Source organism: Eleginops maclovinus, chromosome 23 (assembly GCF_036324505.1).
Source record: "Eleginops maclovinus isolate JMC-PN-2008 ecotype Puerto Natales chromosome 23, JC_Emac_rtc_rv5, whole genome shotgun sequence".
In the NCBI taxonomy this organism is placed as follows: domain Eukaryota; kingdom Metazoa; phylum Chordata; class Actinopteri; order Perciformes; family Eleginopidae; genus Eleginops; species Eleginops maclovinus.
This window is the reverse complement of record NC_086371.1, coordinates 22,451,687-22,469,119: the sequence shown is the minus strand read 5'-3', so window position 1 is coordinate 22,469,119 and position 17,433 is coordinate 22,451,687. Positions and strand designations below refer to the sequence as shown.

Here is a 17,433-nt window from a genome sequence, read left to right as displayed (position 1 = left end):
TCCAATCAGGCCACAACCTTTTTACCTCACTCTGTCTGTCACCAGACCAGTGTTTTACAAGCAGAAGATTTTTTTTCAAATGTCCGGGAATTTTCCATCATGCTTCTCTTGAGAAATTGTTAACCGGTGTGCTGTATACTTAAGTGTTGTACCACGATTTCCCAATAAAACAGGCTGCTAACACACAACACATACTTTACTGTATGTGTTATTTTTTGCAGATTCAGAACAGGGAAAGAATAAGTTTGTTTTTGTGTGCTTGCATGTTCTTTTGTTGCTGGTTAAACAGCGGCTTAGTTCGTAGAGCAAATATTCTATTTTCTGTGAATTGTTTCGGAGGCTTTTGCTGCCGCTTGTCTTTAGGTGCGGTCCCAGTTGATTTGTCCGCAATTGTGTACTTGTTAATTATTTTGCTAAAGCTGAAAGATTGAATTTACAAAAGCTCACACACTCACCCACACACAAACACATGTAGGATATACTAAATAATGAATGCGGTTTGATATTGTCGCATAGGTACAAAGGACATTTCCTCTGACCTCAGTCTCTGCTGTGTCCGCACTATTCTTGTGGGTGTGTGTACCTTCAGCAACTGACTATAAAATAAGGTCTTTGCAGAGAGGTGCTCCATGTTGGCACAGAGAAATGCAAACCTTTAGATATCTACTTATTTGACATATTTATTTTTGAATAGCATTTTTTTAATGTTATGTTTTATTTAACCTGTCTTGGTTCGTGTTCTGTGTTTTGTTTTTTTTCTTCCAAAAGTGAAACCCCAGGAGATGGAATATTTAGTGTTAAAAAAAACAAAAAGAGAAACGTTTGAGTCCTTCGAAGTTGTCCTGCTTCATGACAGATTTTTGGAGGCTAACGTGAAGGTTAGCATTGTAAGGGGTCACTCTGCAAAAACCTAAGGGATTTCCCCATTGGATTTTGAAGTATATTGCAGACTTTTATACTTATCACGCTTTGGTAATATAATAACAACACTGTGATTTCTGAAAGGTAAATGCAGTAGGCAGAAATTAAAAGCTAACGTAATGCTATAATCACCACGCATCACCACCACTAAGCTAAAGTGATGAGTGTGGATTCCATGGTAAATTTTTCACTTATTTCAGGCTTCCTAACACAATCAGCCTTGAAGATGAGTGACCCGGATGTGGTAAAATGTCGAGATTTTAAATCCTAATGTTTGTGTGACACAGATTATGAAATGTTTTTAGTGTTTTTTGTTGGTTATACCTGCCTAATGACTGCAAATGGAAAGTAGCTGTTAGCTCAAATCTGGCATAAAGCACCTCTTCTCTCTTTTGAGATTAATGTAATGTATGCATGGTCCTTGTACAAAATAAATACATACATATATAAGTCAGTTTCAGGTTTTTAATGCAACACCCTAAAGTCTGTACCTTAAATATAAACCATACATTTGATCATTTCAAACACCGGGGAACAGCTGGCTTAACTCTTTAGAATAAATCTGCCTCCTAACAGCTGAAGAACAGCTAATTCACACATTTTTATTTATTTTTTTATTACCTTAAATATAACTTTTGGGGATCTTATAAAATGGGCTTTTTCTTTGATGCCCCTAGCACATGGAACCCTCTGCAACAAACTCTAAGGTTAGAGGTACTCCCATCTGCTACTGTTTTTAAACATGTGGTGTTTAATCTGTGCTCTTCAAATTGCAAATATTTTTAGATTTTTATTTTTGGTTATTTTTCTCCTCATGTTTATCTGTCATTGCTGCTATTGTGTGCATGACCCTTGATGTAAACTAGTCGTCATTGAAAATGAGGGAAACCTCAATGCCCTACGAGTATAAAATAAAGGTTACAAAGAATAACAATGACTAGTTTTTAAAGGGGGTTACATGCTAAAACAACTCTGCTCTGTAAATCACTTTCCCTTCAGGTTAAAAAATCTGAAAACAAAAATGTGTAGGCGTATTGTTCTCCGCCTAAGAAGAGAACTAGCCGTTGACTTTTGAACAAGCTACATTCATGGGAGGTGATAAAAAATAAGGTAGTCCTGTTATCTACAAAAACCTTTAGAAAAAACTAAAATTAATGTCTCCAAGCCAGTCATATCACAGTGTGCTGTACCATGCATTTTGAAACAAGACGTTGGTGTCAGAGTTCCCAGTTAACGGAACACATCTGACCAGAGTGAACCATATGGCTCCACACTGGATTAAAAAAAAAGAAGCTGGTGGAAAAGCAGATACAAAAAGATGAAATTATCCGGACTATCACCCATCACTGCATCCATTCTGTTGTATCAGTGTTTCAGCCTTGTCATAATCTGACTGTTAAGAGTTTAGTGTTTTCATATCGCTTCTACATTAGATTACTCTAATGCTCACTGTCATCTCCTGACAACCAAAGGATTAAAGGTGCTTTATCAGGTACAGTATGTCATCGTTCAACGTTTATTGCTAAACGCCAGCGTCTGTTTAAATTCATTAGAGCAAGAAAATAAGGTTGCATTTCCCAGTTTATTTTCTTACCCTCACTGTAATCACTTGTACGTTCTGTCTGCAGTTCTTTGTGTTAACTCAGTTATTGAGCAAACACGTTAATGTATTGACTTAAATTGGAGGCCAAAGGGAAAAAAGGCAAAAAAATAAGTCAGATAAAGAGGAGATGTTGTAGAGTTTCAAGAGAAGGAATCAATCAGAAAGTAAGGAACACTTGGACGGAGTTACGGGAAAGATAGGGGGTTTCTGAAATGATGGTTCAGATGGGTAATCTGCCCACACTTCTGTCATATCAGAACATCAGGGGGGGAATTGTAAGAGACAGATTAAAAAGAATGAAAGGAAAAGCCTGGGTACCTTTCCTGCTGAGAGCTCAGAAGGAGAAAGAGAACACTGTAGACACTTCTGTATTCTCTTTAAAAGAGGCAAGGGATACAGAAAAAGGGAAAGAGAAAGGTAAAAAGGCACTCTCAGCTTCCTCTGAGCTAAGAGAAGAGTTGTGTTGGATTTTCTGTCTCAGCTTTGAGGGGGTAAAAAAGAGGAACCTGACTGTACAGTACTCAAATTCTCACATGTTGGCCTTAACACAGAGGATTTGGTTGTAGAGACTTTAAAAAATATGACGAACAGTTCCCCTTCAAAACATCAAAACTGAAAACGCTGAAAACAAATAAAATCCACAGAAATCTAAATATAATTTATAATTTATTAGGTATTACATTTTATACATTTATTGACATTACTTTTAATATCTATATGAATGATCTATCAGATGATTTGAGCGGCTGTAATGGATGGATGCATGATTGGTACGATTTGGCTATTGTTTCTCTTAGCAGTGCTGGATTTCAACAGTTGTTAAATATATGTTCTGATTATGGTGTCAAATTTCATGTTAAATACAATGCTAAGAGTGCTGTAATGATCTGTAGAGCAAAAGGGGATAAGAACCTTGTTTTTCCATTGAACTATCTGTCAGGACATGTGCTCTGTTTGCTGTAAAACTAAGTATCTGGGACACGTCATCACAGATGAAATAGCTCATGATGACGACATGTATAGACAGCGGTGTGTCCTATATGCATAAGCTAACCTGCTGGCTAGAAAATTCTCTTGTGCCCCTTTTCCACCAAACCGGATCCGGTTCAAGATCCGACCTTTTGCTTTTCCGGCGCTTCTCTGGTTCTAGCCTGTAGCACCCCTTGTGTTTCCACCGCTCAGACGCCGACTGGAGCTCAAGAGGAGCTGCGTCATTGCGTCATCGCTTCATCGTTTGCGTCATGACATAACCGTTTACGTGCCCTCTTATTACACAGCGTTTTACGTTGCTGATTTTATCCCCAACTCCGCTCACAACAACATCTATAGAGGACTGCGTCGGGTCGATGCTCCTGTACTTTTAAATCATACGAAGCCAGATTAATTAAAGAACTACTTCCCCAACCTTATACTTCTCTCGCGAGAGCCGTGGTTCACTGTCTATATGGTTCAGCGGCATTTACTGCCCACTGCAGTGCTGCTCATCCACCGTAGTCTGCCGTTAACGCGGTGTGCGCTGAAATGTATTTACTGTCTGACTGTCACACCAGCAGCTGATGTGTTCCCCCTCCCCAAAAGTGAATGTGTTTCAGTCTGAACTGACGCTGTTTGGCATCACAACGCTGTTACAAAGTTTCTCTGGCATTGCACATCCCATTCACTGCACTACTATGTATATAATATCCTGCTTTATATTGTGTAAACTGCAATAATGTTTACTTGTCCGAGAGTTTACTGATTATTTATGTTCATAGTCCAAATGTATATATATGTTTATAATACTGGTATATTTGTATTTCTATTTCTTCTCTATGTTCGTACTTTAAAATTGTTTATTTCTTATTTTAATTGTATTTTCCACTATGTGCAATGACTTGTTTTGTACTGTACTGTGCTGCTGCAAAACAACAATTTCCCAGTCTGGAATTAATAAAGTAAATCTTATCTTTTCACAGGTGATGTTAGCATAGCACGCGAGGCTACTCTGACTATCTTGACTACTCTGCTTTCCTATTGTGGCATAAGCCGTTTCTACAGGCATATTTTACTGGCGTAGTTTTCCTTATGATTTTACTTGTGGTGGCAACCTGTGTAGCCCATGTATTGATTCCATCCGATAGCTGCAATAATACAAAACAACAGGAGAACGTCTGCCTGCTCTTCACAATGATCAATAACAGTGAACGGATGGTGATTAAAGTAAGGTAAAACAAACAGCCTCACACTGAGCCTGGTTAGTGCTGCCTGACTTTATAAAGTGTGTGTTTTATAAGTGTGTGGTCGTGTTCTAGTCACTTTGCTCAGCGATACTGCTTGTTACTTGTGTTCGCTGTTCTCGCTATGAACTGTTGTTGCTCTGGTTAATCCCCCCCACCCCGACATAAGCATGACGTATTTGTTTCTTGGATCTTGCCGGGCAGCCGAGTGGGGCCAGAAAGATCCGGCTTTGGTGGAAAACCGAAAAACCAGATCTTTATCGGCTCCAGCTCCGGCTCCATCTCCGGCTCCGGGTTAGTGGAAAAGCGGCATTGGTTTTCAGATAAGGTTAAAGTGAACTTTAGAGATTATTGTTGTCCTTGTTATACTGCCCCCTTGTGGGTCACGTTTAAGAAGGCGAGCCTCAGGAAGCTCCAGGTAGCTTATAATGATTGTTTGCGTATACTGCTTGGAACACCAAGGTGATGCAGTGCAAGTGAAATGTTTTGTAATGCGCGAGTCAACACGTCCCAAGCAATCTTGAGAAATCTGAAGTACAAATATCTCTGCCGATTGAATAATTCTCATAATTTTGTCGTTATGCTGCTGTCAAATCCTTGTGTCAGTGATGTACGATGTCCCCTCTGAGGAGACATTGGTATAACTGCCTTTTTTAAATTTATATTTGAGTGTTGTACGTTTTTAAATGGACCCTGAGTCTCTTCAATAAAGCTGATTGATTACTATTATTATTCCCAGAGAGCAAGCCATGTTACCAAAGGCCCACTCATCTCCAAATATGATGTTAAAATACTAACTCCATCCGCTGCCGGATCAGACTGAGGAGCAGGAGATGAGTTCTAATCGGGCCTGGTTAAGATTCACAGGCGACGGCGGCGAGGAAAAACTCCCTTTTACAGGAAGAAACCTCGGGAGGAACCAGGCTCTCTGGGAGAAGCCCCTCCTCCTGAGGGCCGGTGGAGAGGGGGGGGGGGGGGGGGGGTCCTCTCTCTGTTCCAGGCCTAATCATCTGCTGGTCCTCCGTCTCCAGCTTCACCACCTTCAGGAACAGGGAGGAATACACATACTCACCCGTGTGGTCCCCCGTCGCTGCTCGGCGTCAGCCCGCTGCAGGGAGTGTTTGCTCCACATCTGAGCACACAGAACATGGAATTCTGGGTAAATGGTCACATTCAAACTATTTCAGTCAATACATTTTTCAATCAAGTCCTCGGTTTCATGTGTATGTCAGCTAACATACAGAACTTCCTGATCTCGTCCGGACCCTCGGTCTCTCCGTCCACCAGCTGGGAAAACAGAGAGGTTAACTCACACTTACCTCTTTGGCCCCCCCGTAGCCGCTCCCCTGGGCTCCTCTCTGGCCCGCTGCCTACCCCCGCCGACCCCCTACAACTGAGAACACAGAACACTCAGAGTCAGGACAGAGAGTCTAAACAGGACCAGAGTCAGTCTGAGTCCAGGAAGTGACTCTCCTCTTCATGGAGGTCAGTAGAGCTGGACGCAGCTTTGGAGGCGGGGCCAAGTCTGTTACATTGATTCTTAGGAACAAAGTCCTGAGCCAATAGACTTGAGTTTTCCTTAATCCCCGCCTCCAAACCGCTCCGTCACATTGGGTCTCAGACAGATGCATGGTTACGGCTTCAAGCACATTTTACAACTTTTAGGAATGAATAATCTAAGTAAAGCGCTGTTCAAGTTGGAACTGGGCTGTTGGTTAGCTTGGAAAACATATACTCTGATTTACAAATATCTCTTTGCCAAAGTAATTCAATGGGAAAAAGTATTTTTTGGCCCAATGACAGAATTGTAGTTTGGCCACTACGGATGTTCATGTTGACGCCCGGCTCACTTCCTGTGGGGCTCGGCCCTCTTACCTGTCTTCTCTGGTAGAGGAGGATGAAGGCAGTCTCTCTCCTCTGCTGACACACAGCGTCCCCGGTGTTGCTAAAGACTTCTCCATCGTTGAAGGTCAGCCATCTGTCAGAGGGGTCATCCAGCCCTGCCTCGGGATGGAGAACGTCGCTGATGTAGTGTCCTGACAGGAGACAATTGACTGTTAGATCACAGGTCCTCAATACTGGGCATATTAGGGTCATTGTAGGTACAAAAACATTTTAATATGGGGCCAGGGAGGGGGGGAATGTTCAGAGAAAAACTGAATTCATAATAAAAATCCTAAAATAAACAAGAAATAAACTCTTACCACTGTCGGCATGGTTTCCAAAGTGGTTGATGATGCCCACCAGGCTGTACCACCCAAAATCCTGAGAGGAGCACAGTGACAACGGTTAGGTACACACACACACACACACACACACACACACAGTTTAAAAAACAAAGAACCAAACTGGGTTCTCACCTCGCTGGAGGTCACCATCAGCTCCTTGTAGACTGTGACCGGGTCACTCAGCTTCACCAGCTGCATGCTGGGAGTGAAACAGATCCGCCTCACATGCAGCATCAGAACTCTGTGGACAGAAAGAAAAGCATAAACTGTCAGGAGATCTGCTTCATTTAAATTAAACACTTCATATATCGTCACTGTGAAGTAGAGCCACTCACTTTGGCAGGGTCCTGAAGGCGGGCTGCTGGACCGACCTGTTGGACCCGCAGTCACACCTGAAGTCCAGCTCCGTCTCCTGAACACACAACATGCTGTTAGTTACTGTGGACACAAGGACTGTGTCTGGTGTGTGTGTAAGACTGAACTATGTTTTTTTAATCTTTATTTAAAAAACACTGAAATAACCAAACATTGCAGACAAGTTCTCAATGTCATGGCACAGCAAACCAAGAATATGAAGAAAAATAATATATGTATACATCATTTATTTTATATATTTATATAAATATATAAAATAAATGAATACATTATTTTTAAATAATTAAAAACTAAATTGAGATAAATACACTTCAATAATATAAAACCAAAATAAGAAAAAAGTATTAAAGAGAGTCTAAATGTGGCATACAGGTGCATCCAGTGGAATTTAGGCTAACTTTTGTTATATTTGCAAATATGTATGTAAAAAGTAAAGGTATCCTCTGTCTGTGTGTGTGTGTGTGTGTGTGTGTGTGTGTGTGTGTGTGTGTGTGTGTGTGTGTGTGTGTGTGTGTGTGTGTGTGTGTGTGTGTGTGTGTGTGTGTGTGTGTGTGTGTTACCATGAGGTAGACCTGGAGCATTTCCTCCACTGAGGCTCCAGGCAGCAGTTTGAGTGACAGGTTGGTGTAGACTTCCTCCCGTGTTGACCCGGCTCCACAGCTGCACATTAAAGGGACAGTACACAGTTAGCTCACAGCCACGGGACAAAGGGGTCCAGCTTATCAACACAGAGCAGAATACTACTTCTTAAAGGCACATTTTGAATTGGATACCGCTACGATACTGCGCCCTATTGACAGTGTAGTGCTTTACATTTACTGTCCACTAGTGTGAGTGTCTGAAGCTCACTTTATATAAGTAGCAGTGACTGAGTTCACAAGGGAGTGATTCAGACTCACTTCATGACTGTAAGCTAACAGAGGCTAATGCTAAATTCCGGAACTTTTAGAGGGAATTTCTTAAATTTGGACTAAAGATGTACAGATTAGATATTAGTGGACCTTAAACACAGTTTTGCTCTAGCTCAATAATTCATGCTGTAATTATGACAGTGTTATATTTTAAACATGAACCCAGAAGTCACAGAGAACAGTCCCGGAAATGACGGCGTGAAACTCTCTCCTCCGTGCTCTTACCTCCTGCAGGTCCTGGTGTTCTGAATCCTGAACACCATGTGTTCCTCTACGGGGCATCTGTAGCTCCTCCCCAGGATGGCAGCGATATCCTGCAGCAGCGGGGCCACACTCCTCATCTGGTCCAGGATGGTGGTGAGGAATTCGTGAGCGTCCTGATCACAGAGAGACACACACAGGGTTAGACGCACAGAGATATCAGGAGGAGGTGGAACAAAGACAAGCAAAGTGGAGGACTTACTTTCTGGTTGTTATTTGTAAATTCAGGAGCCCCGATCGAGAGGGCTTTCTTAAACTTGAGGAGGGCCTGGACTTTGTAGATGGGGTCAGCAGAGCCGTGACACCTCACGATGTCTATGAATCTTCTGCAGAGGGTGGGGGGAAAATAGTTCCTGCTGTTATTAAGTGTACAAAAAAAAGACGGACCCCACAATAGGGGGAAACATGCAGGCCTCACAAGGGGGGAAACCGAGAATGGGTGTGAGTATGTACTTGATGATTTCAGCCTCTGGTAGGTAACTCCACACGTCCTCCTGTCTGCTGATGTCTCTGATGAAGTCCTTCAGCGCGAGGAGGCCCTGCAAGCTGGAGTTCATGTAGCACAGATTGCCCGGGTTCGGAAACCTGACACACAAGAGAAACACGTCAGCATGCATCATCCGTTAGCCAGGACTTACAGGACATGAACAGGAAAAAACTAAAGCAGCTAAAGCGTCAATTGATTTCGCATCAGGGTCAGTTCCCATGAATACTGTCTTAACGTCAGTCTCTGTTGGAAGCTTATACATTAACAGCAACTAGCAGTTTAGCACCAGAATAAATTAAATCCACAGCTTTTTGTGTGTTTTTCTGCAGATCTACTCACCCAAGCCAGGCCTGCGGAGGTGCGCGGCTCTCAAAGCGGACCGCCTTCTTCACCGCTTTGATTGGGACTTGAGGCTCTATTTTCCTACAGAGAGAGAAACACATACCGTCAGTAAACATGTTAGGCATGGAGCTGTGGAAAACTCTTAGGCGAGTACATTGTGATTAATATCTGTGCTAAACTTGCATTGGGAACCAACAGAGACAATTAAAGCAGAGTCAAATAAGGGCAGTTCTAAATGTTGTCCAAACATATACACAGCTCATAAATTTGAATATAAATCTGTAGCGGCCTGATTCAAGTGTTGGAATCTAACTCAGCCACCCCTCAGGTGAATCCCTGCCCTACATGTGTTGATGTTTTGAATGAAGACCGGGTGGCCTTACCTGATGGAGGACGAGTCCTGGATCTTCACCGTACTTTCATCCTCCTTCTCCTTGATTGTGGGAAGCTTGATTATTCTTCCTTTCTTCCCCCCGATCACAGAAAGCTCATCCTTCTTCCTCCTCTCTTCTTCCTTCTTCCTCTCTTCCAACTTGTTCTTCTGCTCCTCCTCTTTCTTCTTTTCTTCCCCCTTCTTCGTCTGTGCCTCCTTCTTCACCTTTTCCAACTTGTTGTTCTGCTCCTCCTCCTTTTTCCTCTCTTCTTCCTTCTTCCTCTGTTCTTCCTTCTTCCTCTCTTCTTCCTTCTTCTCCTCTGCTTCCTGCTCCAGATCTTCTTCCTCGTCCTCACTGCAGGGATTGAACTTCTGCACCTCAGTGACCTCATAGAGAGTTTCTTTGGCTGGGCTGCAGCAGGGAGGGAGAAACAGATGCTCAGTGTGTGTTTTATTCTGGGTGACACACACACACACTGATGTGTGGTGTGAGATGAGTGTACTTACCTTCTGTGAGGTGTGTTAGGAGTCCTCTGCTCTCTCCCTTTACATGGTGCGACTCGACACTTTCTCTGTGAGGAAACAGGAAGTTCAACGTTACAGCGACACACTTCTTTAAAATAATGTTCAGAAATGGTTGGACTGGAGCAGTGGCAGTGTGAGACTCACTCTGAAGCAGGAGAAGATGCAGCAGTTATTCCCTCCTGTTGACGATGCCAAGGAGGGGGCTTGGCTGAGGAACATAAAAACAGCTGATGAGTCTACTGTTCAGTGGCATGAGACACACTTTGAAAAACACTACAAGAAGACTTTGGTTCACAGTGAAAACGCCTGGGGTAGCAAAACCATGGTCCATATTGTTTTCAGCTTATATACACAGCTTAAGCATATTTGTAACAAATTGCCCCTCCGGAACATTGCGCATTAAAGTGAAAGGTTATCTGCTATCTGAATTTAAAAACACTATTAGAAGACATTCATTTATAATCCAATTGGTGTAGGCCTGGGACAGCCAGACATGGAGACTTTTTAAAAATAAACAAGAATATAGCTTTGTGATAAAATCTTACTTCCCATTTCTAAGCAAGACATTTGAAGCATTGATTCAAGACATTTTAATATCAATTAAGGCTTTACTTTAAAATGAATACATTCAATGCCTGTTCAAACTCTAAATATGAAAAAATAGGCCACTAAAAACAGGCCCCCATGCTCTGTTGATGGAGAAGGGGTGTCCTTACCTCTGCTGCGGTTCACTCTTTCCTCCTTTTAGACTTTCTTTCTTCTGTAAAACAACATGAGAAGAAACCTCAGACCTCTTTTGTTCACAGCCTTAATTAAAACCCTAAAAGATTATAAATGGGTTCATAGGAAGCTCCCAGCTTCATATGAAACATACCTGTGGTCTTCTGAACAGTCGGGAGATCCACAAAGTCCTCCCTGTGCGGGTCTCAGAGGACGGCTTAGGGGCAGCAGCGTCTGGGACGGACACTCTGGAGAGACAACAGACACACACAGGGTTAATCACTCTGAACACATGTTAGGAAGCAGTGAGACAACTATTGCTCAGTCAGGGAACACAAAAATAACTGACCAATATTCCAGTGAATTCAGGTCTGAAAATACTTGTTATCTATATTTTATTTTAGAAATGATCTGTGTATCTGCCAATTTTTTTCTAGATTAAGCATGTGGTCTATGAAATGTCAGATAATAGAGAAAGAAGTGTCTCAAAGTCCAACGTAATGTCTTGATTTTTCAGTCGTAACCAAAGATAACTACAGTTAATTCCATGGAAACTGAAAAGAGCATTTTCCCTCATTTTTCCTTTAACTGACTGACTTTAAGGATTAACAAAAGTAGCATCAGATTACTTTTCTATCAACCAATGAATCAATTAGCTTTAACATTTGAGTCATTTATTGAGCAGAAATAGCTTCTCTAGTGTAGATTTTCGGCTTCTTTCTGTTCTCCATAACTGTAAACCTATAATGCTTATTATTTAAATAGGATGGACAAAAATATGAATGTACCATAAACGTTTGTCCTGAATAAACTGCAGTTTTAAGTGGAGAGTGTAGTAACGGTTGTTGAATTGACTTGCAGCACGTTTAGGGTGTTGTAAATATAGTGTCTCCTTTATACATGTAAATGATTTGAAAAACATCTTCCAGTGTACTGTAGTCTAACAGAACACCCCTCACATTGAGTTACATTATAGAGGTGATGTATTTGTTGAGTTTAACTTTACTTTAATTCACTTTTCTTACCTTCCACTAGAGATGGAGCGTGGCCTGCTCCTGGTCTCCTTAACCTTTTCATTGGTGTTGTTCTGCAGAGGATAAAGCTCATCCTTCTTCCTCCTCTCTTCCTCTTTTTTCTCCTCTGCTTCCTGCTCCAGATCTTCTTCCTCGTCCTCACTGCAGGGATTGAACCTCTGCACCTCAGTGACCTCATAGAGAGTTTCTTTGGCTGGGCTGCAGCAGGGAGGGAGAAACAGATGCTCAGTGTGTGTTTTATTCTGGGTGACACACACACACACTGATGTGTGGTGTGAGATGAGTGTACTTACCTTCTGTGAGGTGTGTTAGGGGTCCTCTGCTCTCTCCCTTTACATGGTGCGACTCGACAATTTCTCTGTGAGGAAACAGGAAGTTCAACGTTACAGCGACACACTTCTTTAAAATAATGTTCAGAAATGGTTGGACTGGAGCAGTGGCAGTGTGAGACTCACTCTGAAGCAGGAGAAGATGCAGCAGTTATTCCCTCCTGTTGACGATGCTAAGGAGGGGGCTTGGCTGAGGAACATAAAAACAGCTGATGAGTCTACTGTTCAGTGGCATGAGACACACTTTGAAAAACACTACAAGAAGACTTTGGTTCACAGTGAAAACGCCTGGGGTAGCAAAACCATGGTCCATATTGTTTTCAGCTTATATACACAGCTTAAGCATATTTGTAACAAATTGCCCCTCCGGAACATTGCACATTAAAGTGAAAGGTTATCTGCTATCTGAATTTAAAAACACTATTAGAAGACATTCATTTATAATCCAATTGGTGTAGGCCTGGGACAGCCAGACATGGAGACTTTTTAAAAATAAACAAGAATATAGCTTTGTGATAAAATCTTACTTCCCATTTCTAAGCAAGACATTTGAAGCATTGATTCAAGACATTTTAATATCAATTAAGGCTTTACTTTAAAATGAATACATTCAATGCCTGTTCAAACTCTAAATATGAAAAAATAGGCCACTAAAAACAGGCCCCCATGCTCTGTTGATGGAGAAGGGGTGTCCTTACCTCTGCTGCGGTTCACTCTTTCCTCCTTTTAGACTTTCTTTCTTCTGTAAAACAACATGAGAAGAAACCTCAGACCTCTTTTGTTCACAGTCTTAATTAAAACCCTAAAAGATTATAAATGGGTTCATATGAAGCTGGGAGCTTCCTATGAAACATACCTGTGGTCTTCTGCACAGTCGGGAGATCCACAAAGTCCTCCCTGTGCGGGTCTCAGAGGACGGCTTAGGGGCAGCAGCGTCTGGGACGGACACTCTGGAGAGACAACAGACACACACAGGGTTAATCACTCTGAACACATGTTAGGAAGCAGTGAGACAACTATTGCTCAGTTAGGGAACACAAAAATAACTGACCAATATTCCAGTGAATTCAGGTCTGAAAATACTTGTTATCTATATTTTATTTTAGAAATGATCTGTGTATCTGCCAATTTTTTTCTAGATTAAGCATGTGGTCTCTAAAATGTCAGATAATAGAGAAAGAAGTGTCTCAAAGTCCAACGTAATGTCTTGATTTTTCAGTCGTAACCAAAGATAACTACAGTTAATTCCATGGAAACTGAAAAGAGCATTTTCCCTCATTTTTCCTTTAACTGACTGACTTTAAGGATTAACAAAAGTAGCATCAGATTACTTTTCTATCAACCAATGAATCAATTAGCTTTAACATTTGAGTCATTTATTGAGCAGAAATAGCTTCTCTAGTGTAGATTTTCGGCTTCTTTCTGTTCTCCATAACTGTAAACCTATAATGCTTATTATTTAAATAGGATGGACAAAAATATGAATGTACCATAAACGTTTGTCCTGAATAAACTGCAGTTTTAAGTGGAGAGTGTAGTAACGGTTGTTGAATTGACTTACAGCACGTTTAGGGGGTTGTAAATATAGTGTCTCCTTTATACATGTAAATGATTTGAAAAACATCTTCCAGTGTACTGTAGTCTAACAGAACACCCCTCACATTGAGTTACATTATAGAGGTGATGTATTTGTTGAGTTTAACTTTACTTTAATTCACTTTTCTTACCTTCCACTAGAGATGGAGCGCGGCCTGCTCCTGGTCTCCTTAACCTTTTCATTGGTGTTGTTCTGCAGAGGATAAAGACAAATACAATATATTTGGTTACACATTTCGTCCAAAAAGTGCCTTTACTACTGATATAACCTTTTAAACCCTTTCAAAGAAGATCAAAGCCAAACTCATATTTCTGGTTATTATAAGTCAAACTTTATGGTTTAGAAAGTGTAAAACAAACCTTTGTTCTGAAATTAAACATGGCTGCAGTCTTGTTTTAGCTAAAACTGGACTTAAGTGTTGTTGAACCTGGACTGAATGAGTTTAGAGCTGAACAAAACCCTGTCTGCCTTGATCTGACCTGCAGTTTGTGAGTGTCGGAATGTATGAGGTGTTCTAGACTGCTAGAATATTCTGAGTGCTGTCTTGACATTCTGTTCTAGAAGACATCAAGGTGCAGTTCCTGCAATAGTGTTCTTTATGCTTTTTTGACTAGTAATGCCCATTTGAACTGAATGAACCTAAATTAAAAAGTTCAAACATTGTTATGGCCGGTAGTACTCCTAAGAAACGTGTAAAGAATTTCAACAGGCCACATTAAGTAGACCGGTGCAGAGTTCATTCCATATTTAATTGATATCTGGTGGTATTTATTGCCAACAAATAAACAAAAAGGTTATAAATGTATTTCTTCTGTCATAAAATTCCATTATTTAACAAAAATTATGAAAATACACTAATAAGCAACACTGTTGGGTAACTTTACTATAAACTCTCACACTGTAGTTTGAGTCACATGAACCGTCCTGCTGCAACAAATACACACTAACACCAAATGTGGATTAATCCGCCTCTGAAAATAGTCCCTAACAATATGTACTTTTGGGTTATAATTTTTCTTTAAAAAATACAGTTACCAGCTGTTTTGGGAATTTACTGAGCCTTTTGTGTTTCTGTTTTTACACATAACTCTATGTTTGTGAGCTGTTGTTTTAATATGAATGTCTTCAGTAGATACTGATGGGATGTGGGATAACAGACATAACCAACCACACCAGATTCAATCTTTAAAAAATGTTTAAATAATATAGTACATTTGTTAAAATAATACTTAAATTCAAGATATATATTGATTTTTTTTACGTTACTAGTTTACAGCTTTAAACTAAACTGTTTCTGTCTGTAGTTCCCCGGGCGCCGTACATATGGCAGCCCACTGCTCCTAACACTAGGATGGGTCAAATGCATATCCCCTCTATGGGACCATTAAGGGTTCCTTCTTCTTCTCTAGCTCTGTTTTTTGTCTGGGAATACTTTAAGTGGTGGATGTATTCACCTTTGTTTCCATATACTGCAGTGAGTGTGTGTCTGTTTATGGTAATGAAGAAACATGTCATACAGTGCAATATACATATATATATATATATATATATATACATATATATTATTTTTTATTTTGTCAACACATCAGATAGATATATCTATATATAAATAAATAAATAAATAAATAATTATATATATATACTTTTTATTTATTTATTATTTATAATATTATCAGACTTTAAGAAATACTTTTTTCCTGTATGCTGGGTATTAGAACTCACCTCCTATATGTTGATCTGAAACGTTGGTGTGTTGCTCCTTCATGGTGGACAGCAGCTGTCAGTTTAACACTGAAACACATCAGTTATTTAGAAAAAAAGAAAACATCCATAGAAATCGCTGAAACCCTTCCTGCAGTATGATCCATTGCTCCACAGTCCATCTGTATGATATTTGAAAATAAATCATTTATAAAACTCAGTGTGACAGGTATATCTTGACATGCAGTCACATCCATGTATAACATATATCGGATATAACAAGGTTTCAGAAGAAGGTTGAAAAAACTGTTTGTCTTAGGAAAGCCAATATGTTTCGGCCACTGGCAGTATTAGGGCAATTGTGGGTAATTATTTTGAGAAAACATATATGGAGCTACGAAAAAAAAAAAAAAAAGGCACTACTCACGTAACAGTCATGAACTAGCGAGAAATATTTAGAAATTCTTTTGAGGTACTAAAAAGAAAACAGACTGCTCTAGAAAGTGTCAAATGCTTGATTCTGTGTAGCCTATAACAGATGTCTTCAACTCAAAAGTCAATAATTCTGAATATGAGCGTAACCACTGACTCACTGCTCAAAAATCCAAAATATATTACACTTGGTAATTAATGAAAAAAATAACTATTGCAAAGTATTAAAAACATTTGTAAGAAATAATAATCAATATTAAGAGTAACCACAACACTGTCTTATTTGGAAATACAATCTTATTTTGAAATTGTTTATTATTGTAACCGGATGTATACAACACTGTTTTAGCGTTGGTTTCCTTAGCGGACAGAATCTGGACAGAGTAAATAGGGGAATTACTTGTGGTGTTATACATTAAACACACAATGTTTAATTCTCCTTATTTCCGCTGTAATACCCTAAGAAGGGAGACGACCCAATGCCACGTAATCACTAAACTGACCGGAAGTACTGTTACGATTCGAGGCGACCAATAGGAAGAGGCGACCCCTGGACAAAGAGTAATGCAACTAAAGAATAGACCTCTTTTGCTCAGACCCACGGACAGTACACACCTCGTGAATCCTATTCATGGTGTGGGCCTGTTCAAGTGTGTTCTGAGCTACAGAGCCACAGCTGTGAAACTTTTGTAAAGCCTACCGCTGCATCCTTTTATGAAATACTCCTTTAAAACTTATATGAGGAGCTTCACTTCGTTTTTCTTTTAAATCGACTCCTGGGCTTCGAATAAAATAACATTTCCTAAACATTTTAAATTAAATCTAGCCTTTATCATTTTAAATGATGCTTGCGCTTCTATTTATGTTAGCAGCAAACAAATGGGAATAAATAAATATTGTTCTAATAAAAAAACAATGCAGCTAAACTTCATCCATTTATTACTGTCTAACGAGCTAACGAGCAATAAAAAAATACTAAATAATTTCATTTTTAGCCAGCTAAAATGTTTAGACTTAGCTTAATTGCTTTCAGCTAGCCAAGGTTAGCTAAAGAGCAGTAGAACACAACACAGCTGTTCTTCTGAAATAAATGGCAGTTAATATTACATTTGTTAATTTTAACAGCTCAGTTTAACTAACAAGCAGTGTACAAATTAGGTTAAGTCTGATAAAAACGTTTCTCTCCTTTTTGGTAGACAAGGTTAGCTAACAGTGAGAAACATTGCAAGCTTGTTTTAATAAAAACGTTTTATCTCAAATTTAACTTTCAAAACTTGCTCTTTTGGAAAAATTACAGCTCAACTTGATTACAGGCAATACTTAATTTCTTTTTAAAGACAACTTTGTAGGCTATTTATTTATTCTAGAGCATGCAATG

The 17,433-nt window shown here is 40.0% G+C and overlaps 1 protein-coding gene across 1 annotated transcript; it reads right to left on the bottom strand.

Moving 5' to 3' along the window:
• Positions 1 to 4,973: 4,973 nt before the first annotated feature.
• Positions 4,974 to 14,473, bottom strand: LOC134860150 (ubiquitin carboxyl-terminal hydrolase 37-like). The gene is made up of 23 exons (XM_063876992.1): positions 14,402 to 14,473; positions 14,053 to 14,114; positions 13,182 to 13,275; positions 13,024 to 13,067; positions 12,452 to 12,515; positions 12,290 to 12,354; positions 11,988 to 12,194; positions 11,117 to 11,210; positions 10,959 to 11,002; positions 10,387 to 10,450; positions 10,225 to 10,289; positions 9,728 to 10,129; positions 9,342 to 9,425; positions 8,969 to 9,100; positions 8,718 to 8,841; positions 8,480 to 8,631; positions 7,904 to 8,003; positions 7,304 to 7,380; positions 7,101 to 7,209; positions 6,945 to 7,005; positions 6,616 to 6,776; positions 6,060 to 6,133; positions 4,974 to 5,872 (listed from the first exon to the last, which is right to left on the bottom strand). The coding sequence occupies exons 1-22, from the start codon at positions 14,471 to 14,473 to the stop codon at positions 6,128 to 6,130; spliced, it is 2,283 nt and encodes a 760-aa protein (XP_063733062.1). The 3' UTR covers positions 4,974 to 5,872; positions 6,060 to 6,127.
• Positions 14,474 to 17,433: the final 2,960 nt, after the last annotated feature.